This window comes from Cantharellus anzutake, assembly GCF_015039405.1.
Source record: "Cantharellus anzutake strain C23 chromosome Unknown EI90scaffold_5, whole genome shotgun sequence".
NCBI lineage: Eukaryota > Fungi > Basidiomycota > Agaricomycetes > Cantharellales > Hydnaceae > Cantharellus > Cantharellus anzutake.
The window spans coordinates 1,029,016-1,052,774 of NW_024066955.1; the positions used below are offsets into that span (position 1 = coordinate 1,029,016).

Here is a 23,759-nt window from a genome sequence, read left to right on the forward strand (position 1 = left end):
CTAAGCACAACTGTCCAGAGGTCGTGTCGAATTGAGATTGAAGGCGCTTGGAGTCACACAATCGTCTTGGCCACAATTCAATTCATGGCATTGCTTTATTTGGTCACTTTCGATGGTTGATAAGCGCCCACCCCCAACGCCCTTCCACATTGGGCGTTTGCACGCATCTAAGAGCCAATCTCAAGTAAATGCCTTGTTCTTTTCAGAGGATAATGAGAGGGTCTTCTCAGGCGATGGAAAAGGCTACGTGGCATGCACATCGACAAGAACATTTCGACCGATTGCTGTATGGCAGGCGCATAAAGATACTATATTGGCGCTTTGCGAATGGGATGGGAAGATTTTGACGCGAGTATTCCCCATATAAGCACACTCTCCCTTTCTTACGTCATATCCGCCCTAGACATGGCCGGGACAATAAGCTTCATGTCTGGTCACCAATCTCAGCGTTACCTATAGCCGTTGCGGAGTCTGCTTCGACTCCCTCTCAGGATTCCACTCAGCCTAAGATATTGTACTCTTTGGACGTTAATTCTCTTAATTTTTGTCGTTTTTCTCTCTTGCCACTACCGGCTTCATTGCAGAGAGAGAACGAGGGGCTCGAGGCTCTTGTCGCCGTTCCGAACCTCGCCGAGTCTGAATTTGTGAGTCTCGCTTCTTCAGAGGATCTTGGACTCATCAAATATCATGCTCCACATCTCCAAACAGACGGATGTCTGGTCTCTCCCTGGTTTGAATCGCATACATGCTGCAATCGGGAAGGAGTATGATTCCCTGGGGACATTCTCAGGGAGAGCACGGGATAGTGCATCCAAGTTTGGTATGGCGTGGGTAACTGCTGTTGAGGCACGCAGGGATTCATGCCAGTTTTAGGAATCATAATGGCTCAGCACCTATACCACGAAGATGTCGAGATTAAGGGGAAATCTCAGAAGCAGCTGCGGGTGGTATCCGCATACGAAGATGGCTCCGTTTCGTTGTTTGCACGAACGGATACTTTTTTTTCGAGGTCAGTTGAGGGTCAAGGATGGACGAGGTTATGGAACATTAAAGCACATGTCGAGTCAGGTTCGCAATTCTTCAATACTGTAGCTCCGTTCGTGCTCAGGATCCCCTCCTATTTTTAGTGATGGCCATTTGTGTTTCAAGCGATTCTTCGTTTGTTTTGACGGTTTCGGCAGACCATCTGATCGGTAAAATACTCCTCACTGTGAGCTTCGCTCTTGTTTTTGACAATTTCCGTTACTGGAGACTACATCAACCCAGGATAACTTACCCGAAAACGTGGAGAGGACTGACACTTATAGAACAAAACATCCGGGAAATGCCTGCATCTCGCTTCGGTGCGACGATCGAATATGTGCAGTCGGAGGTTGGGACGGAAAGTATGCGCCATTTAAGACGCCCTAGTTGTCATCCCCTTGATTCACCCATGCTTCAGGATTCGCCTTTACAGTGTGAAGACGTTCAAGTCATTAGGAACATTGTCTTACCATCCTGAAGCCATTCACGCGCTGTGCTTTGCACATTCCAACTCCAACAATCGTATTCAGCCTGGTGAGCTTTTCCGTCTGATGCCAAAGTTTTTTTGACCCCAATCCGCACTCAGTATCAATGGATGAGGATGGTGATGAGGATGATGAATACACAAAATCCGATCTCGAAGCTCGGACTCGTTGGTTGGTTAGCGGAGGCAAGGAAGGGCGAATAGCTTTCTGGAGACTTGACTCATTTGAAAGAGGCAAACATTAGTTCGGTGCATAAGTTTATCCTTCCCCCAAATCCTGACGACTGTGCTTTGGTATATGCATAAATTTTGAGCGTGCACACTCAACTTCAATTTGGACAATGAGTTGATTTCGAACCGTGCCTGTCCGTAACTCAACTTAGAAAAGCCTTTCGTCAACTGACAGCCAGCAGCCCACATATGTGGGGACCCCTTCCGACGGAGTCGAACTCTAACACGCCACCCCTGATTCAGATATCGCATGGGCACAAAATACTGCTGTGAAAATCAAGTTCTGTTGGAACTGCTTGCTGAACTTACCCCGCAGTGACCCCGCACTCATGAGACATTGATTCATCGGAACACATCGTCTTACCGCTACATTTTGCGTTTTCCAAGCCCTCGTCTTTGAAGGCAAGAATCAAAGAAGCTTCGACACTTACCTTGTCCAAAATCACCAGACCCGTTCAACATCTGACGAACGTCCATACGCTCGGCTGCGGGGTTGTTTCGTAGGCCTGCGCTGTACTTTCCTATCAGATCATAGATAGAAGCAGAGATAAACACTCCTGCCGGGACTCGAAATCCAGACTACCCGGCCTGTCTATGGGGCGACACTGTTTCAAGCTTCACCGTTGCCAGTGATCCTCAGAGAAAGCGCACACAGACACGATCAAAGGTAACTACCGTGACATGGCATTCGAAGCAAAGGTTCGAGTTTTCATCTCCGCAAGAACAAGTGAGGAAAATTTGCAGACTTGACCTCTTGGGGCACTGCCCCCCCAGCCATGATCGGAGGGGGGTCCCGCCCACATGGCCATTGAAAGTGGGAGAATCTAGGAGCGCGTAAGGCGTTGAATTACCCAACTGAGCTGCCTCAGGTATAACTCACCCTCCACGACTGCGCCTGCGAAGCAGGAATCATTCCCCTCTGACTGCCGGTACAACCCCACTAACCCACCCCACAACCCGCGGGTGAGGCCGTTGGCATAACCACTCTAGTGTCACCCGGCCAGATCCACCTTTGCACCCTCACTCTATGGGTGCCATACTCGTATAGGCTAGGTCCAGGACCAAATCCACTCCATGGGCACCTACACCCGCTCCTGGAGCCAGGCAGGACGGGTACCAAGCACCAATGGACGATGCGGAGCTTGAGATCTGCGCTGTTTGCAGTTTAGCCTCGAAAGCTGATTGCATTCGCGCGAGCCGGAAACTCATAATCCCAGCGTGACCAAGTCCGGCTCTAGAAATCCTTCCACCGGCCTACGACACTCCAGTGATATGTCAAGAACGCAGGTTCAGTGCAGGCCATAATAATTACAACGTGGGATCTTGTCATTGAACAGTCAAAAGCGGATAAGTTAAGCCCCTAAAGGTACGGTAGTCACAGCCGAAGGAATTCCAAACCAAAGAATCCCTATTATAATTGAGGGGCTGGTGATCCCATCGATATACTTACATTTCTAGTCAAATTTCAAGAGACTGAAAGCAGCCTGCCAAGGCTGGCGAGGCAACTCCGTGTACCGTTCGTTAATCATGAAGGTACCAGAAAGCGCACACGGTGCACTATTGAAACGTGCTTCATGCCTTCTGTTGCACAAAATACTGGTTTGCAAAGAAGTGTGCGTAATTCTAAATTGCGATCGGGAGTAAATCCTAATAGGCAGAAATGCGCCATCGGGGGAATGCTCGAGTTTGATGGAAGCGGTAATGAAGGTATCAGCGAAGAGGTGTTGTGCATGAGAGTTGGAATGAAGTGGGAAAACCCCACCTGCAAGGATGCGGGGTGATGGAAGTTCATTTTCATCTGACCCTGCAATAGCATCGACGAATAACGAGGCTCGGCCCCCAGCGTTGTCACGGCGTGTATGTACGCGAACCTGATGTATCTGACCAGACGGGGGCCTGCAGAGACCGACGACACTGTGGCTAGAGTAGAGCGGATCATCGAACAGGACGGGGAAGGAATGGACTTGTGAGGAGAGGGAATGAACCACCGGTGGTTCATCGATGCTATTTAAAGGTGGTAATGGGAAGACAAGTATTCCCGCAGCCTTCTTCATAAGGACAAAAACTGATTCGTTCTGGATCCAGCCGTCCGAGTTTCCAGTGTTCTAGTAGGAAGTGAGAATTTAAAAAAGACATGCTGCAAACGTTATACCTCATCAAAGTCCATGACCTCTTGCCCGACTGTGTCAATAGCACCCCATTGATTGATTCTCCAATTCCAGACGTATACCAGTCTTGGGGTGACACAAAGCACGTACTCCCCGAATAGGCTGCTCTGTTCCGCCAGAAAATCGTCCGCAGCGACAGGGGGAATCCTCTCGCATCGTGCCAAGTTGGAGAATTTTGGAGCAGTGTACGGGGACGCACACCAAGTAAGCTCTATAATTTCCCACAATAAACTGATAATATAAGAACATCAATGAGCCGAATTGGAGAGCATCAGACACACATTACTTACAAGGATCGAATACCATTTGGATCCTCGGCAACTTTCACCAGAAGTATCATATAACTGTTCGTTTCCGGAAATGACTGGGCGGTCCATGACACGATTTCCCATCCAAAGGTGTCGAGTTGTATTTTAGCTGCAGGCTCCAAAACAGGTTCTTCAAAAAGCAACGTCGACAAATCCCAACAAAACATGTGGACATCCTCGGAGTCAAAGGCGTAATTGATAAGCCACCGACCGCCAGGTAGCAGGATCGGGGACTGATGCTTCCACGCCCATCCTCTATGAGCAGGAGGCTCTCCGTAGTCCAGCTCAAACTGCACCTCTCGGGACTCGGGGCTTTCCTCATTAAATAGGGCGGCACAGAGCCTAAAAGGGCGTGTGGCAAACTGGCGGATGGCGGCACAATCCATAGTTTCCAAGCTAATGCTGTGGGGAGCAATGCATTCCATTTGAATCATGCTTTTGGCTGCGTCCAACCATATCTGACGGCTGCTTTCGATTTTTGCGAGCAATATCCTCGATACCTAAGAGGGGAAAGGGAAATTGTAAGGCTAGGTAGCACACTACTCACATGCAATGCACACAGTGCTTAAGTGAACTATACTTTTCACATCAATGTACTTGCAAATGATGAACAGAATGTCGAAAGGCAACTCGACTAGGCCCATGCCGAATGGCTTCAAGCACTGTGACTCGACAACGAAGCTGTTTGGATTTGTTTATTTCGACCTCGAAATGGCATTTCCTCAAGCGCTCCTCGAGAAATTGAAGCAAGCTTATCCCAAGCCCTCCATTGACGAGGTGGGGACTGCTGTAGGAAAATAAGGAATTACCACTCACTTACAGCCCACCAGCGCTGGTTGAAAGATTGCTATGATTGGGTCAAGGAAGAGTTCCATCTCGGCGACCACCAAGTCGATAACATCTATCGCCACGTAAATACCCAGGTAAATTTTCATGGAGCCTCATATCATTTGTGGGATGATTAATTGTGCAAAGTACTTATCTTCCGATTTGTCCGATTCTACTATTCCTCACAGTGGAATACCTACTGCGATCACAGATGAGACAAAGAAAGCGGTCATCGGGACACTGGCCACGGGTGGACCAGTACTGGTCCAAATCAATGCCATGACGGAAATTGGGCATAGTGCGTTCAATCTCCGGAATGTGCGACAGACGCGTATAGACAAAGTAGACATGGCTGGCTTGGCCGAGGAGATCGATGAGAAAGAGGATGGCCCTAGCATCCATGAGGGTGAAGACTTTGGGGTACCAGACTACCCTCACTCCATGCTGCGTATGGCTCTTAGTGACGGGTCTCGGACCTTGCAAGCTATGGAGTATAGAAAGATATCCGCGTTACAACTTGGCACTACGCCCCTGGGTTGCAAGGTCAGCTTTATCAACAATCATCAGCGGAAAGCTGAAGGTTCCGCGGTCCTCAGCTTCTGTTGAAGAACGTCACGGTACGCCGTGGGATAGCACTCCTTGAACCGAAGAACACTACAGTTTTCGCTGGTTCGCGCGTCGAAGAGCTCGATGTCCAACAGGATATTCTATTCAATCGCGGTTTACGTCTCAGGATGGGGTATGCTATTTCATTTTTCATTTCCCCTCCATTAACCATCCGTGTCAGGTTACAGGAAATTGATCCTGAGGAGGAAGAGTTGGCTCGCAGGGCCCTGGTCCGGGAATCGTCTCCCCCAAACATCCCTCGTCACGAAGGTTCCAGACCTCAGTCCGCACACGTTCCTATCTCTCGACGCCCCTCCATTCATACGCCTGCTTCAACATCGATCGGTCAGACGAAATCGCAAAGGTTGAAAGCCATTCAGCAAGCTTTGAATGTGGAGGTGCAGCGGACACCTTATTTGGGGATATTGCCAAATAGGCAGCTGCCCAAATCCACCGAAGGAAATATTAGTTTTGATGACGAATTCAATTTTGACGAGGCTGCGCTCATGCAAATTGACGAGGTGGTCGCTCAAGCCCGTATGTTACTCACGGGTCCTGCACTCTTCAATATGATGATGCTCAAGATGATTGTAGTTACCAGCGACCCCACCTCTCGCACTCGAGGGGAGAAAGCACGCCAAGATGTATCTGTCATTGACATAAGTTCAGACGAAGATGAGGGCATTTTGAACGTGTCGGACTGAATGACAGCATCAAAACACCGCAATACATGTTGTCGTTAATGTTACACCATTACGTCGCTCAAGCCCATGACGCACTATCCAATGATCTCGACTTTGTTCTTCTTTTTCTTCTTTGAGGGTCCGGTTGATTGGAAACTACGCCAGCCTTCGACTCGCTTGTCCCGGTTAGCTGCATCGACAGACTGTTAGCCATGAAAGAGACTCGTTCGCGAAAATTTGCACCTTCCCAATTGGCATCCTCATCAGCCTTTCGCTTTTTGGCCGCAACTTCTTCCTCCTTCCTTTTGGCTTCCAAGCCCTCGTTCGCTAAACTCATCTTCAAAGCTCTTCATGAATGGGTAAGGGGTTTGGGGCCTTGATGAAGCGTGTGCACTTACCGGCGCTTCCGCAGCTCATCATCAATAAGCAATTCTTTCACTTTGAGCCCCAGTTGTTCCACAAATGGTGGCAGAAGGGTTTGTATACGATAGTCCGAGTCCTCTACGGAAGATGGTATGCCATGAGACTTAAGTACCTGCGTCCTAGCGTATGCAACCACAGAGTCAATTTCGGCGCGTTTGTCCTTGTCCGACAGCTCAGACTCCGCCTAACTATTTCATCAGTATCTGGAAAAAAAAAAGCTTAGTCCTCCACCTTCTTCAACAAGTCAAATGCATCTGGCGCTTTCTCGTGTTTGGCCTTATCAGGGTGGATGACTGGGGGAGGCGAAGTCAGTATGCAACAGCGTTTGGTAGTGATGCCTCAACTTACAGAGTGACAATTGTTTGTACTTCTTTTTGATATCTGCTTCAGTGGCGTGATATTGAAGGCCTAAAACGTTGTAAGGACTGTGAGATGATTAACAGACGCGCCATCGGTAGGCAGGATGGATGCGATAGGTACTTCAGCTTAAAGGCCTTTAATATTCGCTCTACCTGTATCAACGTCGACAAGGAAAGGTGAGGAGGAATCAAAACAATGCAGTGCACAAGGACAGACCTCCAAGTCACGCTGGAAGGCGGTAGCCTCCAGGCCCAGTAACCTATCTACTTCCTCTACGCTGGAGTCCTTGGCATTTTCAGACCCCTGAGAGAGCCCCGGCGCGGAAGATGAAGAAGCGTTAGTCATCAGACGAATAATGTGTCCAAGTGCGTTATGTAGACTGTTGGGGACATCACGTGCTCGCCCTGCACACGAATTTTTATCGTGATTTATTGTTTCTGGCGCTTAATGTCAGGCAGGATTCCAGCACCCACAGGTTATATGTGAATAGCTCGATGTGTTGCGCAGGCTGATGGCCGCGTGTGGGGCGTGGGTTTGGGTTTTGTTCGAGGGCGATCATTCCTTGCTTCAATTTACTTATTTCATTCCGAAGACCAGCTTGAAGTTTTGCAGGAAAACAAACAAGCGAACGTTGATGGCCTCTATCCTTCATGAAGCGAAACCTATCTCCGTCTTTTGAGGGTGTCACCACCCAAATACAGCCAACCAAACGAAAGCGAAAACCAGTGCCTGTTAATTTGGCTGCCTTGGCGCCAACTGGGGACAAATCCACTCACTCGATCACCCAAGGCTCAAACAAATTCGAACAAGTTTCGAGAGACTTCCTCATAGGGTCTGGGAAGAACTGGAGACTGTTTACAGAAGAAGAGCTCCCTGGTGCCGAGGTTTTCTATCTGCCGGATTTCATCGATGTGGCCACTGCTATGACGTGGAGGGCAGAATTAGACAAACTCGATACATGTTAGTGAACTTTCCGATATGTAGTGATTTGAGTAAAGCGGGTCTGACCAGCCGTGTTCCAGGGCACCGTCCGACACTCAAAGTGTACGGACGCGAGGTTATTCAGAGTCGCTTGACAGCTGTGTACGCAACAACACCCGAGCTTACTATGAAGTACTCGGGCCAAGTTGTTAAAATGCATTACCCGTATCCAAACTTAGTCTCGGAGATCCAACGTTTGCTTGAGAAAACCTTGGGATTCGGCCTCGAAGACATGGCCGAAGGTGAAGGAAATAATTTGACCGGCTTCAACCACGTCATGCTGAACAAATACGACGATGGAAGTGTCTACATCGGTCAACATAGTGATAGCAGGGAAAATAAAGTTGAGCTTGATTCCTGCCGCTCATTTCTCTTTGGGGCCACAGGACTCAAGCCATTTGGTCAAGGTGATTGCAAGTCTCAGCCTCGGGGCCCCCAGAACCTTCATAATGACCCCGCGGAAGGGATCTCCAGGGGAAAAGTTGAAATGGACACTGGACAATGGGAGCCTCATGATAATGCAAGGAGATACTCAGCTGAATTGGAAGGTGTGTGAATAAGCTGTTCTGGGAGCACGAACGTTTAATGTTCAAACTCCCCGCACTCCCAAACGTGTAGCATAAGATTCCGAAGGAGCCAAAGGTGAAGGAAGGGAGGATATCATTGACATTCCGGCAACTGGTGTATGAAAATCATCGTCCAGCGGGTTAATGTTCATTGCGAAGTAGGGTGTGCTGAGTTGTACATATATGGCGGCGAAACAATAATTATGAGGTTTGTTCTATGTGGCAGGAATAAACATGGGGATGTGAACGTGCCTGCACCAAGTGCGCGAAAAACTCTCATCTTCGACGACCGTTTTCTGACCGTTCGAGCAAGTCTTTTGCTTCGTTGATCTTGCTTGCAAGGTACGGAGAACCTCCCCGATCAGGATGGTTGGCAATCATAATGCCGCGGTGGGCGTCTTTTATCTTCGTTTTCATTGTAGGGCCATCCCTTCAACATGCAATCAACTGGAGTTCATTTAAGAACACCTGGATACAGAACATACCTTAGTCCAAGAATCTGTATGGCTTCATTCCGATCCATCTTCGCCTGAAAGCCGCCACGTACCCATTGCTCCGCACCACGCAGAGCCCGCTGACGAAGATAGTGCCTGGCACCGAGGGCAGCTGCAAGAGAACCTAAACCAATAATCAAAGGCGTAGCCATTCTGAGTCGATCAGTCGGCCTATATTAGTGCTATTATCGAGATTACGTGGGCGAACTGGCGCACAGCACACGAAGGGGCAACTGCTGAAGGTCGGGATAGGAATTGTATTGGGTCGGGATCTGCCGTTGCACTTTGGCTCAGATACCAACGATGAATGTCCTTAGGGCGCGTCTCTTAGCTAACGGGCGCCTGGTAAACGCTGTCCCAGCAACACCAGCAACTCGCGCGGCGGTTGTATTCCCACATTCGTTTGTGCGGAGACATGTTTCTGGTCCTCCTGTCTCATGGGAGGATCCTGAGGTCGACCCCCAACTCAACGGATACCCTCAGCTTCCCGCCGTCTCGCATCAACATCGTCCCCCATATGGCTGGGATGACGCCCAGGAGCGTAGGAATATCGGGGAGCCAGTGAGCCGATGTCCTGCTTCAATTCGCCGCACAACACTGACATTGCGACAGCTTCACGAAGATTACGATGTTCTGAGTGTGTGGGCGTACGATCACTACAGGATTCCTGGATCTACCGCCCTTCGTGAAATAGGAATTGCTGCCATTTTTTTCAGTCTCTTTGCTGCTGCAGTCTACGCTGTTACACCAGAGCGACCCGCCTTACCGCGAACCTATCCATATTCTGGTCTTGTTAAAGAGTTAGGCGGTGTGGAGGAGAATAAGGTACGTGTAACAAGGTTTCTTTTGTGAGGCGATATCATATACATACTGTCAGGCTCTGGAGGAATCCCTGGAAGAAGATTAAACAATTCGGGTAGATAGTATATAGTGATTAAATCGAAAGAATAATGTGGCGTAGGTGAACGAGATGACAGAAGTCACAATTTTATTCTGTCGATGAGGGTTCATTTTCGTGGGGTATTGGCCTCGGCTTGGGTTTCGGCCTGGGCCTTAGTTTCACTTTCATCGGTCGATCAGGTACTTCGGTCACCTCAGGTGCGCCATCTTCGTTCGGAGTACTCTCAACTTCGTCGGAGCTGTGGGCAGCCCTTCGTTTCTTTGGAACGACTTTGCTCGTTGGTGCTTTCTTCCGCTTCGACGATGACGAAGTAGTCTTCCCACGCCCCCTGCCTCTGCCACGGCTATGGCTTCGTGTCGAGGGTCCTGCCAATGCTTCACTATCTGGGGCGCGGATTGCGATTTCGGGTGTTGGACCGTCACTGGATTCTGCGGGGGACACTCTTCTGGCTTTTTGTTCTCTCCGGAACTCATTGACCACGTTCTGTAACCGTTTAGAGGCGTAGGCTTGCCTCTTGCGTGGTGCATATGTTCCGGAACCAATTGATGCATCAAAGAAGGTTTCTAAGGTGTTTTGCTTGTTGACTCCTCCGGGCTATCAAATCGGAATGAGCGTGGGCTCGACGCCCGAAATCCAAACTGGAGGCTCACCTTGCCTCGTTGCCCGACTTTGCGGATTATTGGAAGCAGCGTTTCATCCACTTTCCCTGCAGACCATGATAATTCTGAATTTAAGAACCTTCCAAATAATGGAATCAGATACACATGGTCGGGCGTATCAAAACTGTAACTTGCTCTCGTAGCCCGTCTAGGTCCGGAAGTCCCCATTTGAATGGTTCATCCGACACATCCACAGTTGGGGTGAAATATGCTTCTTGCTGCCAGCAATCATTAATTAATTGGAGCTGGACCACAATAAGTTGTACATACCACAGCTTCAGATGGCCAGTCCCTCGTAAGATGCAAGTGTTTGAATCGTTTCTTCTAAAGGGGGAGGGTTAACAATTGTCTGCCCTGAGAAAGCACGACGTACGAAGCGTTTTCGGAAGGTTGATGTGTTGTCTTCGGCTTCGTCGCGTCCCGATTGCACCTTCATCCACCAGTCCCTGAAATGCTTCAGTCCATCTCTCCCAGAAAACTCTTTGAGCAGTTCCATCGCAAGCACTGGCCCGACGCCAGGCAGACCTTCCGTATAGTCACTTCCCAGAAGATGTGCCAGGCGGACCAGTGTATCCCTGTCCAGCCCTAGCTCCCTGTCCAAATCCTGAAGCAAGAAGCACTCAACAGTTTTGGACTGGTTGAACATGTTTCGGAACACCCGCTGACCACCAAACAAGAATACATCTGAGTCATCAGTGATGATGCCTTCGACGAGGCCGAGCGAGACAAGCGTGGCACACTGTGCTTCCGCTTCCATAGGCGCTGTAACATACGGTATGCCGAATAATCTTAGCAGGAGCTTCAAGAAAGCGATCAATATATTGTAGGAGTACCACTCGTCATTGATCACTCACTTGGATTTGGGCAACCATTTGATGTGTGATATCTTCGGAATCACGCATTGCTGCCTTCTTTTGTCGATGTAATGCTTTGATCTCCTCATCAATCTCCTCGCGAACGGCGGCTAAATCTCGACCCTTGATCTGCGATATGAACTGAGCAAATTCGCCTTCCTCTGCTACCGGATCCATCTCATCTGCCGCATCCCATGTCTCCAAATGATCTGCCTTTCCGTCCGAAATGGGTATGTGCGCTTCATCATCTGGGATCACAACAACTGCTGCAGGATGTACCTGTGCAACTGGGTCTACATCCTCACTGGCGTCATCAATGCTATCCATGGAGCTCGGAGTAAGCACCTTCGACCTGGACCCGGGTTGCCATGTGGACTGCTCGACCACATTTAATCTATTCCATCGCTGAACCGTATCCTCATGACTCGAACCGTCATTATCCGTCTTTGGCGAGCCGGACAGTTGTGGTTCGGGTGTCGCCTCATTGGACTTGGGCGCCACAATCCCTTTGTTCGGCGAATTACATAGGCCTGGCTGCGGGATTTGTTCGTTCCCATCAGGAACAACTGTATCGAGTGGTTTATCCCCAACTGCTTCTGTTGCTTGGGGCATTTTAAAGGCCAGTGGGCGTTTCCGCCGTGACGACGGCGAAGGAGTATTTAGGGATAGAGGCGGGGATTCCAGAAGAGATGGATTCATCGTTTTGCCAGGCGAGTCCGGATGGTGCAGACCCGGATGTTCCCGAGGTAGGGGGTGCGACATTCCAGGGCTCATTGAGGACTCTCTTGGTGACGGGTGGGATCGAACACTTGTACTCTGGGATGATTTCCGAGGCCTTTCAGGAGTTGTGGTTTTGGCTATGTTGTCGGAGGGTTGAGCACTGGTAGAAGGGGTGGGACGGACATGCTCAGTCACAACTGAGCTCCGTACAGCTGCCAGTTTCGCTGCGTGGTCGCTCACGCGACTCATTAGTGTAACGTAAGTGGATCCAGCTTCCTGAGCTGTGCGCGAGACTTGGAACTGTCGCATTCGTTCCATTTCTTCGTGCTGGGATGCCTCCAAAGCTGCTTCTAGGTCTTTTGCTTCTTGTTCATCGATGGATTGTTGGATTGCCTCGGAGATAGACTGATCTTCCGGATCCTCCTCTTCTTCATCGTTCAGAAATAACGGACGGCTCTTGGCAATGTGATGGGCCATGGAGGATGTAGCATTGGATGATGCAATCCTGCCTAATTGGCGACTTTGACCTGCTGTCTCAAGTGTGCTTCGTTTATGTTCCCTCCAGTCTGAATCATGAAACTGTCTATAATTTTACTTCAGGATGTGAAAGGGTCCAGGTCATGCATGCACTTACTGCGAAGGAAGAACCTCTTCCATATCATCATCGGAATCTACATCGCCATCCTCACCACCCTCAGGGTCATGTTCATTCTCATCCTTAATTTCGATAGGTTTTGCTGCTGTGCCGTCGTCGCGCAGGCCAAGCACCCATCCTCCTTCACTCCCTTTATTTTTAACAAGAATGTATTGCCTGTTCCGCTCGCTGGCGATCCGAGTTGGGATGGTCATGTGCTGAACTCTAGCTACACTCTCGGTCGTTGTAAGCAGCTGCTGTGTTAACGCGTTACGCTGGCGTAGGTTCACTATTTGAGCCTTTGAGAAATCGAGCGCATCGTGAGCTTTCTCGAGCATAGATTGGAGACGGGCGTGAGATGTCTGGCGAGATTTAAGCCGCAAATCACCAATAATCTCATATTGGACCTCAGTGGGCAAAGACCGGAACATCTCTGAATTAGTATCAAAGTCCTCCGGGACCATTTCCTCAATGAAGGCTCGAAGTTCATCTTCTGTTGCCAGACGAGGATCGGGAAACCGACCGTCAGTTGCTTTGGCAGCTGCTGATTGTACGTCTATAGTAGGAAGGTGATAAGGGTCATGATCATGCCAACGATGCTTTTTCACTGAAGAGCCGGGAGTAAGAGGCCTGACTGCAGCTTTTCCCTTGTCTTTTGGAGAACCATCAGGTGTCTTAAGATTGGCAGAGCTGGGTTGAACGGGATCGTCAAGATAGGTGGCTCCAGCAAGCAGGTCTTCGGCAGCTCTCTCAGCCGCTTCTTCAGGGGTCATCTTCCTGTTGGCATGGATGAGTACAGGAATTCTCGGGCTCAGCAATGATCTGCTAACACAGGGACATGTCGATTGATTGCCTCCCGTCGCATTTGCGCAGCTAAGAGCTTCTCCGCAGTGCGTGCATGATCAAGGAATGCACCTGCTTTCTTCCTCTTTCTTTCTGCCTGCTCGGGTACGTGTGAGTCGCCAATTTGGGGATGATGCAAATCTCGAACGCACAATCGTGCCACGTTTGAGAGCAGGCGCGCCACCATCGAACACAAAAACGGGCTTTATGCCATAGAATAGAAGCTTGCAGATACGTCGTAGAAAACCAAGGACATGGGCGTTCACTAATACCCTTCCATCCTTATCCCTCATAGTCGCCTGGAATTGGTAGAGCCAAATGCTCGAGTCAATGGCCATTTTCTTCCCCTCCATGTTTTCCAACCTACGAAACTATAAACAAAACTGAAAAACAACATTCACAGGAAGTACATACTGCACTGGTCGCCCAACGGGCTGCAGCAGAGTCCACAGTCCTGCGACACCCATCGAGCGGCTTCGGGCCTCGGGAGAAATCACGTGTCTCGGCCTGTGCCAAGACGCGTCCGAGGCCTCGTGTAAACCTTGTTGACATAACAAAACAACATTGCGTTTCTCTCCACTGCTTTTGCACAAGGAATATACCCTTCGAGGATCGGGCATCTTCATTCTCGTAATCTTGCTGCTTTGGACACCTGTGGTGGTCTAGTTTGCTTGATCTGGTTTGCTTGGTCTACTTCAACAATGGGTCGGTCTTTGTTCAACCTGACTGAGCGTGAGCTCCTTTGGTCCCTCAGTGTCTTCATGGGTAAATATGCAGCATGCTTTAGCCTTTTTGTGCGCTCGTCTAACTACGCTCAGCACTTGGGATATACTCTGTTGTTCGCAGATACACCACCGCTCGTAATCGTGCAGTGCCCTTTAGGTGGTCAGCCCCTGCAGTGCGTTCCAAGTGTGGCTCGTGATATTCCAATGACTGATTCCAGGCCAGGCGTCATATATGGACTATGAAGCACCCATAATAGAATCGCCATCGTTGTCTTCCCATTTGCAAAATCCTCTCCTCGCTCCTCCTGAGCCAGTAGAAGGTTATAATTATATTACTTGCTATGATCCTGCCACTGGTCTTCATCTGGACACGCTTCCCGCGGATTCTCCAACAGACATCGCTGCCAAGATTGGTCTCGCCAAAGATGCCCGGGAAGACTGGTCTCACAGCAGCTGGGGTGATCGGCGTCGCGTTCTTAGGAGCCTACTTGCATGGCTCGTCAAAGACCAGGAGGTTTGCGCCAGAGTTGCGTGCAGAGACACCGGGAAAACAAGTTGAGCAATCCCCTGAGCCAACCCTTTGCCGAAGCTCACTCGCATCTTCAGTGATCGATGCGTCGCTTGGTGAAATACTGACCACCTGTAGTAAATTGGAGTGGTTAATAAACTATGGGGAAATTGCACTCAGGCCCGAACGGCGGCGAGGGAATTTAATTCTCAGCCACAAGACATCTACAGTCCATTACGAGCCTCTCGGCGTTGTTGCCGCTATTGTTTCATGGAATTATCGTATGTTACACTGCAATGCAGTATAATCCAAATTCCGAGCTCTTATTCTTATTGCCTACTTACCAAAGCACTGCACAATGCACTATCTCCCATTATTTCCGCTATTTTTTCGGGTAATGCCATCGTGCTGAAGTGCTCCGAGCATACCATGTGGTCATCAAGGTGGTTTGTTGGAGCCGTTCGGGAGTGCATATATGCTTGTGGGTGGAACCCAGACATAGTCCAGGTTCGTCTCTCAGAGCTGTACATTCTTCTGTTCTAATAGCATGTACAGTTAGTTTGTTGTCTGCCAGATGATTCCGAGGTATTGACAACATCTCCCGATATCAAACACATCACATTCATTGGATCAGAGGTGTGTTCCCTTGATATACTAATGTTCTTTTTATTGACGTAGACCTACAATAGACCGTTGGGAGAAAAGTGGCCATGGCAGCGACCGTCAACCTTACACCAGTAACATTGGAATTGGGCGGCAAGGATCCCTGCATCATTCTCCCTCGTACGAACATTCAGAAATGGTCTAGCGTCTGGATGCGAGGTGCATTGTAAGTCTGATTGCGACTGAGTGCTTGATCACTGCTGAGCGTCGCGTAGTCAATCCATGGGTCAAAATTGCATTGGGATTGAACGATTCCTCGTTCACTCTTCATTATATGAGGAGTTCATGACTGAAATGGCTGATCGTGTCAGCAAACTACGCCTTGGATCCGTTCTCTCCTCATCAGCGGAGGGCTTCGTCTCTGTCGTCGATGGGGGCTCAATGATTAATAACGCTCGGTTCGACGAACTCGAACGACTGATGACGGATGCTGAATCGCTAGGTGCGGACGTGCGGTGCGGTGGAACTAGATGGCGAAATCCGTATTCGGAGCAGGGGGCATACTTCAGGCCTACTCTCATCGGCAACGTTAATGAACAAATGGAGATTGCGCGGACAGAAGGTTCGCCTTTCATGTGTCCTCATTTTCCCGCTGGACAACTCAGTTGCCCCGACTAGTTTTTGGTCCTGTTATGCTTGTTCTAAAGTACGATTCAGTTGATGAGGCAGTTGGAATTGCCAATGGATTACACTATGGACTGGGTGCTTCCGTATTTGGGCCCGATCAAGGACCATGCAAAGAAGTGGCTATGTCACTGGAATGTGGCATGGTTTCAATAAACGATTTCGCGGTTTATTATGTGAGTTGGCGATCCTTTGTCTGTTGTCTGAATGCTAACTCGGGTTTATGACTCCAGTTAAAGTAAGACTCCGTGCCATGTAATTTGACTTCTCTCTGACCCCTGGGCTCCAGTCAAGATTTACCTTTTGGTGGTACAAAAGGCAGTGGATACGGACGCTTTGGTTAGTCATCTTTATTCCAAAGGAGGCCTCCCTAATCAGCCGAGCGCTGCAGGTGGACCGGAGGGGCTTCGAGCCCTCACGAATCCAAAGGTTGTCGTAGTGGACAGATTCCCCGTCCTGGCCGAGACATCCATCCCCGTGTTCTCGATTATCCGATCCGCAGCGTCGTTCACAGCTGGTACGTGACAAAATGTAAAGTATCAGGGCCGTCGAGTTCTGAGGTTATGCCATCGGATAGGGACTTCGTCAGTGGCCTGATCTCTGCCTTGTACGGGCAGTCGTGGAAGGCTCGCATGGTCGGGTTGACAAAACTCATCAAGGCGGCGACGTCCTAATGCGCAGTTTGTATGGTTGATACCAGTTTTCTGTGTACGTTATACATTCCCAGCGCAGTTGGGACGCATTTCACGGTGTGCATGACTTGACTCACATGTCGAGAATGATATATTATTGTGACAGGATAGACAACGTACAGCCAAAATGAAACTGATTGAGTCCCCATGATGCGTATATCACAACCTACCACGGTCTCTAAGGCGAATATTTCAACAAGATTTCACCTAGACGTGCGCGCAGGTCGCTGGGTGACACAGATACAGGACGTCTGTTCCGGTCATGGATGCTGTCGACACAATTTGTGCAGCCAGACCTATACGCAGACAATTCAAAAAGTTGATCAGAGGCGACGTCCCCGCTGAACGGATTTAATCCTGCTATCGCATCTTCGTAGCAACGCCTCCACGCCGGGGTCCCTCTGCATCTCGAACATGCCCACACAGTGTTTTCAATAGCTGTCTCTGCTTCTTGAAGAGCGTCTTCTCGACGCTTCATAAGATCGAAATAATCTAATGCGTCAATGGACCTCATTTCGGCAACCCGCATCCGCAACAATGAGGGAGTATCGCATTTAATATATCGCAGTACGGCTTCCTCTTCCGCCTCTTTATTGCCTAGGTGTTTCGCCAGAGCCCACGCACGAAGAGGGTTAGGTTCCTTTCTCAATAGTTGCGTAGTAGATTCGCGAATAGGGTCGATGGCGCATTCGATCTGTAGTTTAATCGCTGCTCGAAGTAGTCGTGTCGCGAATGGGAGATTGTCGATGGACAACTTGTAACGAACGGGATAGATGAGGCGAATGAGGGTGTGCAGGACTTTGGAATCCTCCTCCATGGGAACGATCGGTGTCGCCTTGGAGTCTGGAGGTTGAGGTAGGGTAAACAGGGAATGAAAAAATGGCGAGGCTTGTCGAAGGATCAAGGTGTGAACCCGGAAATCTGTGTCGTCGGTTCGTAAGATGACATCACCATCTTCGTACTCAATGCTGAGTGTAACGGGATTTGAGTCGATCGTGGTTTGGGGCTCCCTCAAGTAAGGTGTGAACGATATAGTGAGAAGTGACTCTTCGAATAGGACTCACTGAGGTACAGCCTGTAGCGACCCAAACTGAGTTCCTTCTGGCCTGTCATCTCCCTTCTTGAACTCAACTCTGAGCAGAATGCAGGCGACCGAAGGTGAGGCTAAATCTACTGTGATGTTTCAAAGTTGGCTTACTCTTCTGGGCGCCGATCCGGCAATGGGGAAGGCACCGCATCCGGAGACTCATTCAGGTGTACCAATTCTAGGTACGAAGGTTTAGCGGAAGTGGGGGAGCCCTCATTCCAACCGAGCGATGGTGGTTGAGTCTCAAGCAGGGGCACAAACTGTTCCACCAATTTTGAGCGCGAGGGCTCAGAAAACATCGGAGGTCCAATACTATGTTCTAAGGATCGTGGGCAATGTTTAATTGGAGATTTTACCTCCTGCTCCTGCACCGATTTCGGGTACAATTCATCAGGATCAGTCGGACGGATATCCAGCAAAGTTTCGAGCTGGTTCTCAACGGGATGCTCATCCTCGGGCAATGCATTTTGAGACGAAGGTTCAGCCCCCATCACGACGTCAACGGTATGAGCACTTTGTGAGAGTGTGCTGGAAAACAAGTGAAGATGGTGCAACGTTGCCGCAGGCGATGAGACTCAATTGAAGCGGCCTCGTGTAGAAGATGTGGGATCATTCATAATTTACTTTACGCTCATGGCCAATATTTCTTGCATCCTTGTTAAGAGAGACCCAGCAACTCGAGCCCATTCCGAAGAAATGCTTAGGTTGTTGGGACACTGACGACGAGATCGACCGTGGGAAGTTTCCGAGTGCCAAGATCGCTCGGTGACATCGTAATCGGGAAATGCTGATGCTTGGCGTGGGTGGTTACATTCTTCTGTCAAATCATGTAATTAACCCCAACTTGGTTTGGGCAATCGTGACACGTTCCCATTGCACCGTGCGCGTGCGCCTGTCAAGAGTTGTATATTATATCACTGTCCAAGAATCTAAAGTACATACACAGAGGCGGCCCCCCCCCAAAAAAAAAAAAATGACCCTAGTTGGGGTCTTCGTCGTGACTGGTATTCAGGACGAATATTTCGACAAAATTGTACGTAACTGCGCGCGTAAACTGCTGGGTGTTTTGGTCGTAGCTAGACTGTTCCGCTTGCGGACGCTGTCGACGCAAAGTGCACACCCAGATGCGGAAGCAGCGAGGCTAAACAAGTCATCTGAAGCGACGCAATCGTTGAATGGATTGAGTCCAGCTATCGCGTTGTCGTAATGACTCCTCCACGCTGGGCACCCTCCACACTTTGAACATCCCCATACGGTCTTGTTGATAGCTGTCTCTGCCTCTCTAAGCGCATCTTGTCGTTTCAGCACCAAGTCGAAGTAATCGAGAGCGTTGACATAACCCAATTCCGTGAATCGCTCCCGCAATAGCGCTGAACTTTCGCATTTGATGTATCGTAAGACCGCCGCCTTCTCCCCTACTTCATGACCCATGTATTTCGCCAATGCCCAAGCACGGAGTGGGTTAGGAACACTTTCCAGTAGCGGCGTAATAGAATCACGGATAAGGTCGATCGCACATTCGATCTCCAGCTTGTCCGCTGCTCGGAGCAATCGTGTTGCAAATCCGAGATTGTCGATAATCAATTTATATCGAATGGGATAGATGATGCTGATCAAAGTGTGCAAAACCTCTGCATCTTCCTCCATAGGAATAATCGGTATCTCCTCAGGGGTCGATGGAGGCTGAGGTAGTGTGAACAGTGAACGAAAGAATGGAGATGCTAGACGAAGGACGGTTTTATGAACCCGGAAATCCGTGTCATCAGTTCGCAAAATGACATCTCCATCTTCGTACTCAATGCTGAGTTCAGTGGAATGCACGATTGTGGCGGCCGATCTTGGGTAGGGAGGGTATGAGCGTATATATTGGAGAGTGATCATCACTCACAGAGTCGGTGACAAACAACATTCATCCTTGACACTTCGTTCTGAGGATACATATCTAAGCAGGAGCAGAACCCAAGGTGAGTCTGGTTTCGGAGTGGAACTTCTGTTGGCTTACATACCGTGAGAAAATATGCATGCTACTTGTCCATCCTGTCGGGGTTTCATCCATGTCCAAGCAGACAGTACTATGAGCGATTGGTGAGGGTAAGCAATTTGGTGAGGAGGTTGTTATGGAGTTGGCGCCGCAGTTGTGGTCGGATACAGCCAGTGTGTCATATCAATTGCCATTTACGGCCAAATCAATAGAGTACACGCCGGCAAGTTAATTGAAATGCCGACAGGATCTTCCCGTACCTAACTACGGAGATAGCAACGAGGCACAAGAACAGCTTGTACGTGTGCTGCTTATAAAGCGAACGACGTCTTTCCTTAGTTCACGATGCAACTGGGGTGAGGTTACTATCCTGTAAGCAACTCACCTTGATCCATGTATCCTAGCGTGTTATGCTAGGCAAATATTATAGATAATGTAGAGTTCAGAACTGAGCGCATTATAATAAGTAGTGTGAACCGTGGCGTTAGAACCCGTTTCATTGCATCTCCCGTGTTCGTGGTATTTTATGTCGAGAGCAGCATATCATTGTGTGAGAATGCAACGTCGGGAAGTGCATACACAGCGAGCTTCGTAGCATGACCTTAGTTTAGTATATTGAGGCCTCCTCGTGAAGCCCTATAAGCAAAATCCCACTGTAACCCTTAGGAGGAATATTCCGACAAGATTTCACCTAGACGTCTACGTAAACTAGCTGGTGTTGATTTGGCGTAGGGTCAGGATAATCCGGCTGCGGACGCTGTCGACGCAAGATGAACAGCTAGTCCTGCGAGCAGATAATTCAAACAAGTGATCTGAAGCGACGTCCGAGCTGAATGGATTCAGTCCGGCTATCACATCACAGTGTTCACGTTTCCACGCTGGGGTTCTTCCGCACCTCGAACATCCCCATACAGTGTTTTCAATAGCGGTATCCGCCTCTTGAAGAGCATCCTCTCGTTTCTTCATCAGGTCGGAATAATCAAGACCGTTGACGTAACTGAGTTCCGTGACTCGCTCCCGCGGCACAGTCTGGCATTTAAGGTAACGCAAGACTGCCGCCTTTTCTGCCGCTTCATCGCCAAGGTGTTTCGCCAAAGCCCAAGCGCGGATGGGGTTAGGCTCATTTTCTAACAGTCGCGAAATAGATTTGTGAATAGGGTCGATTGCGCACTCGATCTCCAGCTTATCTGCTGCTCGAAGCAATCGTTGCGCGAATGAAAAATTGTCGACGGACAATTTGTGTCGAATGGGATAGATGATGCGAATCAAGGCGTGTAAAACCTGTGCATCTTCCTGCATAGGAATGATCGGTATCTCATCGGTGCTTGGGGGCTGAGGTAGGGTGAATAGTGAACGGAAAAATGGAGATGCTTGACGAAGGATGGCGGTATGAACTCGGAAATCTGTGTCATCAGTTCGTAGAATGACATCGCCATCTTCGTATTCAATGCTTAGTGCAGTGGAATATGACACTGGTACAATAGGTATAAAGCTGAAATAAGGCATGAATGATATGATGAAAGAGCGATTCTGATCGGCTACAGGAAACTCACGTCGGTGAACGAGGTGGGGACAGTGGCGGCGACCGGGGCCTGGTACTCCTTCTGACTCTGCAAGTCCTATGGACTCGTTGCTGAGTGGAGCACGGACGACTAAGGGTTAGGCTAAATCCTTTGAGTGTTTGTTGGCTTACTACTCAATAGTCTCCTTCCTACAAACGACTAAAGGTTAGGCTGAATTCTTTAAGTGTTTGTTGGCTCACTCCGCAGCCCAATCAATGTCCTCCGCTGGGGTGGGGAACTAGTATCCATGACAAGGTAGACGGATTATATTAATGGACACGTTGCTGGAGAAAGATACAAGACGATCGTGAAGTGGACGGAATCGAACAATATATCGATTTGCCATTTAGGTCCTAAGTCCGAGTCACGGATTTTAACGCCACCTTGGCACGAACTATGTATATGCTTTCGCGAATTCCTAGTTCGTAGTCTTGATTAACTGCTCTCTCGTTCTCAAGTACTGGTACTATCTACGGCATTGGGTACTTACAAATATCCTCCCAGCGTGGATCCACGCCATATCGAGATCCCACTGAATTTCCGGCGCTCATGCCGTTGTCTCCTGGTTTTCCAATTAAGGTGGTCAGTTTACAAAAGAAGGGAATGTTCAGGATCAGCCGTAAACCCTGAAGTCCACGCCAATAGTGGAACGAGGGAACCATACCCCTTGTGACTAGTTGTTACGTTTCGCGCCTTCCTAGTGTTCAGTGGCACGCACCACAGAACTCTCTGAACTGGTGTTTGAGAGACCGACAATCTCCAACCAACCCTACTTCAACACAGGCGTCAGCGGAACAGGAGCTTTGGAAGTGTTACAGGTGTGGTAGGTCGTATGTTTAATTTCACAATCAGGAACGACATGATGGAGCTTTCGAGGATATAGCAAAGATCACATTACTGAATGGTTCGAACAGTCCTTTACCGAACGTTTACGTCATCGAGGATAGACTTCAGGGCGCTTCTGAGCCTATCTCTCGCCGTGCGGGCCTCATGGGAGTGGAACGTTCCAGGACAACCCGAACAACCTCCTATATGACAACACAACTCGAAGATCGAATCCTGGGTGATCTCCGGTGTGAACGGATTTTGTCCCGCTACCCGAGTAAGATAGGCAGCCTTCCACCTCGGACTTGGGCGCGAACATGAAGGACAAGGCCATACTACGTTCAAAACAGCGGCGCGTGCTCGATGCAAGACATCCCTCTTTACCGTGAGGAGGGTGTTATACCTGAGCGCATGGATGTGTTGAAGGGCGCTAACTGCAGGTGTTAAAAGATCATCATCCGTTTGAATGAACCGCCTCGCTGCTGCATTTTTGCTTTGCTCCAACCCATAGCGCTCTGCGATTGCCCAAGCACGCAAAGGATTCGGCTCCCGAGAGAGAAAGTCGGCAATTCCGAGCAACAGTGGCGATTTCGCGCAAGAAACTTGAAATTCAATGGCGCTGTTGTAGGCCTTCAGTATGGTGTCGAGTGAATCAAATGTTGATTTCTTCTCGAGTGGGTAAATGAATCGGAGCAACGCTTCCAACAGCATGCTGACAAGGGGCACTTCAACATAATCCTCGTCACGTGGGGCTCCGATCAACGTAGAGAAGGCGGGCGATGCAAGTTGGAGGAGCAGGGCGTGAACTCTAAATTCCACCATGTTCGATGAGCGCAGGATGATGTCCCCGTCGTCAAATGAAAACGGTTCGCGAAATGAACGTGGAGGTGCGGTGGGAAGCAGGGATGGGAAAGGAACACGAGGTGATTTGGGTTGTCCTGGTTCAGCATCGATTGTGGCCCATGGAACCTCATGCGGAAACTCCGTCTCTATGGGTAACGGAGAGGGCACGTTTGGTGAAGTGGCGCGTAGTGCCATGCCGGTTTGATGGGTAGCCAAAAGATGACTGCAGTCGCGCGTCCGACTACGTGCAGACTGCTAACGAGATGCATTTATACGGTGAGAGGATACAGAAAAGATTACGTTCGCATCCAGTTGAGGACCCTATAACACGCAGCAAAAAAGGAAGGTTTTCTGGGTAGGTTGAAATGAGGCGTGCAGCCTGTGCTGAGGGTTCCAGTCATGTTCCCTGAGCCAGGTCATGATGTAATTATGTGATTGGAGCAATCGGAATTCATATTTTTCCACGCAATTGTTGACCTTGCA

At 49.3% G+C, this 23,759-nt stretch overlaps 15 protein-coding genes across 15 annotated transcripts; 6 read left to right on the top strand and 9 right to left on the bottom strand.

The window, feature by feature from the left end:
• Nucleotides 1-112: 112 nt before the first annotated feature.
• On the top strand, nt 113-1,752 carry EI90DRAFT_2906956 (WD40-repeat-containing domain protein; the record flags this gene model as incomplete). The annotated part of the gene is given in 8 exon segments (XM_039054269.1): nt 113-352; nt 369-644; nt 709-805; nt 868-1,068; nt 1,128-1,225; nt 1,291-1,385; nt 1,442-1,557; nt 1,610-1,752. The coding sequence occupies 8 exon segments, from the start codon at nt 113-115 to the stop codon at nt 1,750-1,752; spliced, it is 1,266 nt and encodes a 421-aa protein (XP_038921929.1).
• Nucleotides 1,753-2,454: 702 nt separating this feature from the next.
• EI90DRAFT_3036020 (uncharacterized protein) lies at nt 2,455-3,301 on the top strand (the record flags this gene model as incomplete). The annotated part of the gene is made up of 3 exons (XM_039058671.1): nt 2,455-2,562; nt 2,793-2,960; nt 3,024-3,301. A coding segment is annotated over one exon (168 nt), but the record flags the coding sequence as incomplete, so codon positions are not given.
• On the bottom strand, nt 3,070-4,918 carry EI90DRAFT_2082994 (uncharacterized protein). Its single transcript, XM_039052542.1, has 3 exons — nt 4,197-4,918; nt 3,891-4,137; nt 3,070-3,843 (listed from the first exon to the last, which is right to left on the bottom strand). Exons 1-3 carry the CDS (start codon nt 4,646-4,648, stop codon nt 3,193-3,195), a joined length of 1,350 nt encoding a protein of 449 aa, XP_038921931.1. The 5' UTR covers nt 4,649-4,918; the 3' UTR covers nt 3,070-3,192.
• EI90DRAFT_2083060 (uncharacterized protein) lies at nt 4,672-6,448 on the top strand. Its single transcript, XM_039052543.1, has 5 exons — nt 4,672-4,991; nt 5,045-5,137; nt 5,190-5,585; nt 5,639-5,781; nt 5,830-6,448. The coding sequence occupies exons 1-5, from the start codon at nt 4,806-4,808 to the stop codon at nt 6,350-6,352; spliced, it is 1,341 nt and encodes a 446-aa protein (XP_038921932.1). The 5' UTR covers nt 4,672-4,805; the 3' UTR covers nt 6,353-6,448.
• On the bottom strand, nt 6,427-7,459 carry EI90DRAFT_3012399 (uncharacterized protein; the record flags this gene model as incomplete). Its single annotated transcript, XM_039056559.1, has 7 exons — nt 6,427-6,521; nt 6,575-6,678; nt 6,730-6,938; nt 6,986-7,047; nt 7,103-7,179; nt 7,235-7,266; nt 7,331-7,459. The coding sequence occupies 7 exons, from the start codon at nt 7,457-7,459 to the stop codon at nt 6,427-6,429; spliced, it is 708 nt and encodes a 235-aa protein (XP_038921933.1).
• A 57-nt stretch (nt 7,460-7,516) lies between these two features.
• EI90DRAFT_2966451 (uncharacterized protein) lies at nt 7,517-8,806 on the top strand (the record flags this gene model as incomplete). Its single annotated transcript, XM_039055570.1, has 4 exons — nt 7,517-8,074; nt 8,137-8,438; nt 8,503-8,643; nt 8,714-8,806. Exons 1-4 carry the CDS (start codon nt 7,765-7,767, stop codon nt 8,804-8,806), a joined length of 846 nt encoding a protein of 281 aa, XP_038921934.1. The 5' UTR covers nt 7,517-7,764.
• Nucleotides 8,712-9,403, bottom strand: EI90DRAFT_2966453 (uncharacterized protein). The gene is made up of 2 exons (XM_039055571.1): nt 9,147-9,403; nt 8,712-9,091 (listed from the first exon to the last, which is right to left on the bottom strand). Exons 1-2 carry the CDS (start codon nt 9,305-9,307, stop codon nt 8,938-8,940), a joined length of 315 nt encoding a protein of 104 aa, XP_038921935.1. The 5' UTR covers nt 9,308-9,403; the 3' UTR covers nt 8,712-8,937.
• A 55-nt stretch (nt 9,404-9,458) lies between these two features.
• Nucleotides 9,459-10,561, top strand: EI90DRAFT_2966458 (uncharacterized protein; the record flags this gene model as incomplete). Its single annotated transcript, XM_039055572.1, has 3 exons — nt 9,459-9,716; nt 9,768-9,980; nt 10,033-10,561. The coding sequence occupies 3 exons, from the start codon at nt 9,459-9,461 to the stop codon at nt 10,060-10,062; spliced, it is 501 nt and encodes a 166-aa protein (XP_038921936.1). The 3' UTR covers nt 10,063-10,561.
• EI90DRAFT_2082603 (uncharacterized protein) lies at nt 10,076-14,612 on the bottom strand. Its single transcript, XM_039052541.1, has 10 exons — nt 14,181-14,612; nt 13,919-14,129; nt 13,754-13,863; nt 12,924-13,700; nt 11,570-12,872; nt 11,089-11,514; nt 10,986-11,039; nt 10,851-10,933; nt 10,707-10,794; nt 10,076-10,650 (listed from the first exon to the last, which is right to left on the bottom strand). Exons 1-10 carry the CDS (start codon nt 14,390-14,392, stop codon nt 10,144-10,146), a joined length of 3,771 nt encoding a protein of 1,256 aa, XP_038921937.1. The 5' UTR covers nt 14,393-14,612; the 3' UTR covers nt 10,076-10,143.
• Nucleotides 14,468-16,960, top strand: EI90DRAFT_3143911 (Aldehyde/histidinol dehydrogenase; the record flags this gene model as incomplete). Its single annotated transcript, XM_039065068.1, has 13 exons — nt 14,468-14,498; nt 14,585-14,664; nt 14,715-15,045; nt 15,098-15,280; nt 15,349-15,506; nt 15,555-15,635; nt 15,689-15,828; nt 15,878-16,224; nt 16,281-16,466; nt 16,581-16,625; nt 16,678-16,765; nt 16,789-16,803; nt 16,864-16,960. The coding sequence occupies 13 exons, from the start codon at nt 14,468-14,470 to the stop codon at nt 16,958-16,960; spliced, it is 1,782 nt and encodes a 593-aa protein (XP_038921938.1).
• A 124-nt stretch (nt 16,961-17,084) lies between these two features.
• On the bottom strand, nt 17,085-17,984 carry EI90DRAFT_3036041 (uncharacterized protein; the record flags this gene model as incomplete). Its single annotated transcript, XM_039058672.1, has 1 exon — nt 17,085-17,984. A coding segment is annotated over one exon (726 nt), but the record flags the coding sequence as incomplete, so codon positions are not given.
• Nucleotides 17,917-18,826, bottom strand: EI90DRAFT_2083465 (uncharacterized protein). The gene is made up of 2 exons (XM_039052545.1): nt 18,177-18,826; nt 17,917-18,111 (listed from the first exon to the last, which is right to left on the bottom strand). Exons 1-2 carry the CDS (start codon nt 18,554-18,556, stop codon nt 18,039-18,041), a joined length of 453 nt encoding a protein of 150 aa, XP_038921940.1. The 5' UTR covers nt 18,557-18,826; the 3' UTR covers nt 17,917-18,038.
• A 37-nt stretch (nt 18,827-18,863) lies between these two features.
• Nucleotides 18,864-20,316, bottom strand: EI90DRAFT_2084341 (uncharacterized protein). The gene is made up of 3 exons (XM_039052547.1): nt 20,072-20,316; nt 19,954-20,007; nt 18,864-19,902 (listed from the first exon to the last, which is right to left on the bottom strand). Exons 1-3 carry the CDS (start codon nt 20,119-20,121, stop codon nt 19,074-19,076), a joined length of 933 nt encoding a protein of 310 aa, XP_038921941.1. The 5' UTR covers nt 20,122-20,316; the 3' UTR covers nt 18,864-19,073.
• A 903-nt stretch (nt 20,317-21,219) lies between these two features.
• EI90DRAFT_2874552 (uncharacterized protein) lies at nt 21,220-21,483 on the bottom strand (the record flags this gene model as incomplete). The annotated part of the gene is made up of 1 exon (XM_039053871.1): nt 21,220-21,483. A coding segment is annotated over one exon (264 nt), but the record flags the coding sequence as incomplete, so codon positions are not given.
• An 879-nt stretch (nt 21,484-22,362) lies between these two features.
• Nucleotides 22,363-23,671, bottom strand: EI90DRAFT_2084543 (uncharacterized protein). Its single transcript, XM_039052549.1, has 3 exons — nt 23,118-23,671; nt 22,502-23,057; nt 22,363-22,409 (listed from the first exon to the last, which is right to left on the bottom strand). Exons 1-2 carry the CDS (start codon nt 23,469-23,471, stop codon nt 22,527-22,529), a joined length of 885 nt encoding a protein of 294 aa, XP_038921943.1. The 5' UTR covers nt 23,472-23,671; the 3' UTR covers nt 22,363-22,409; nt 22,502-22,526.
• Between the last annotated feature and the right edge of the window lie 88 nt (nt 23,672-23,759).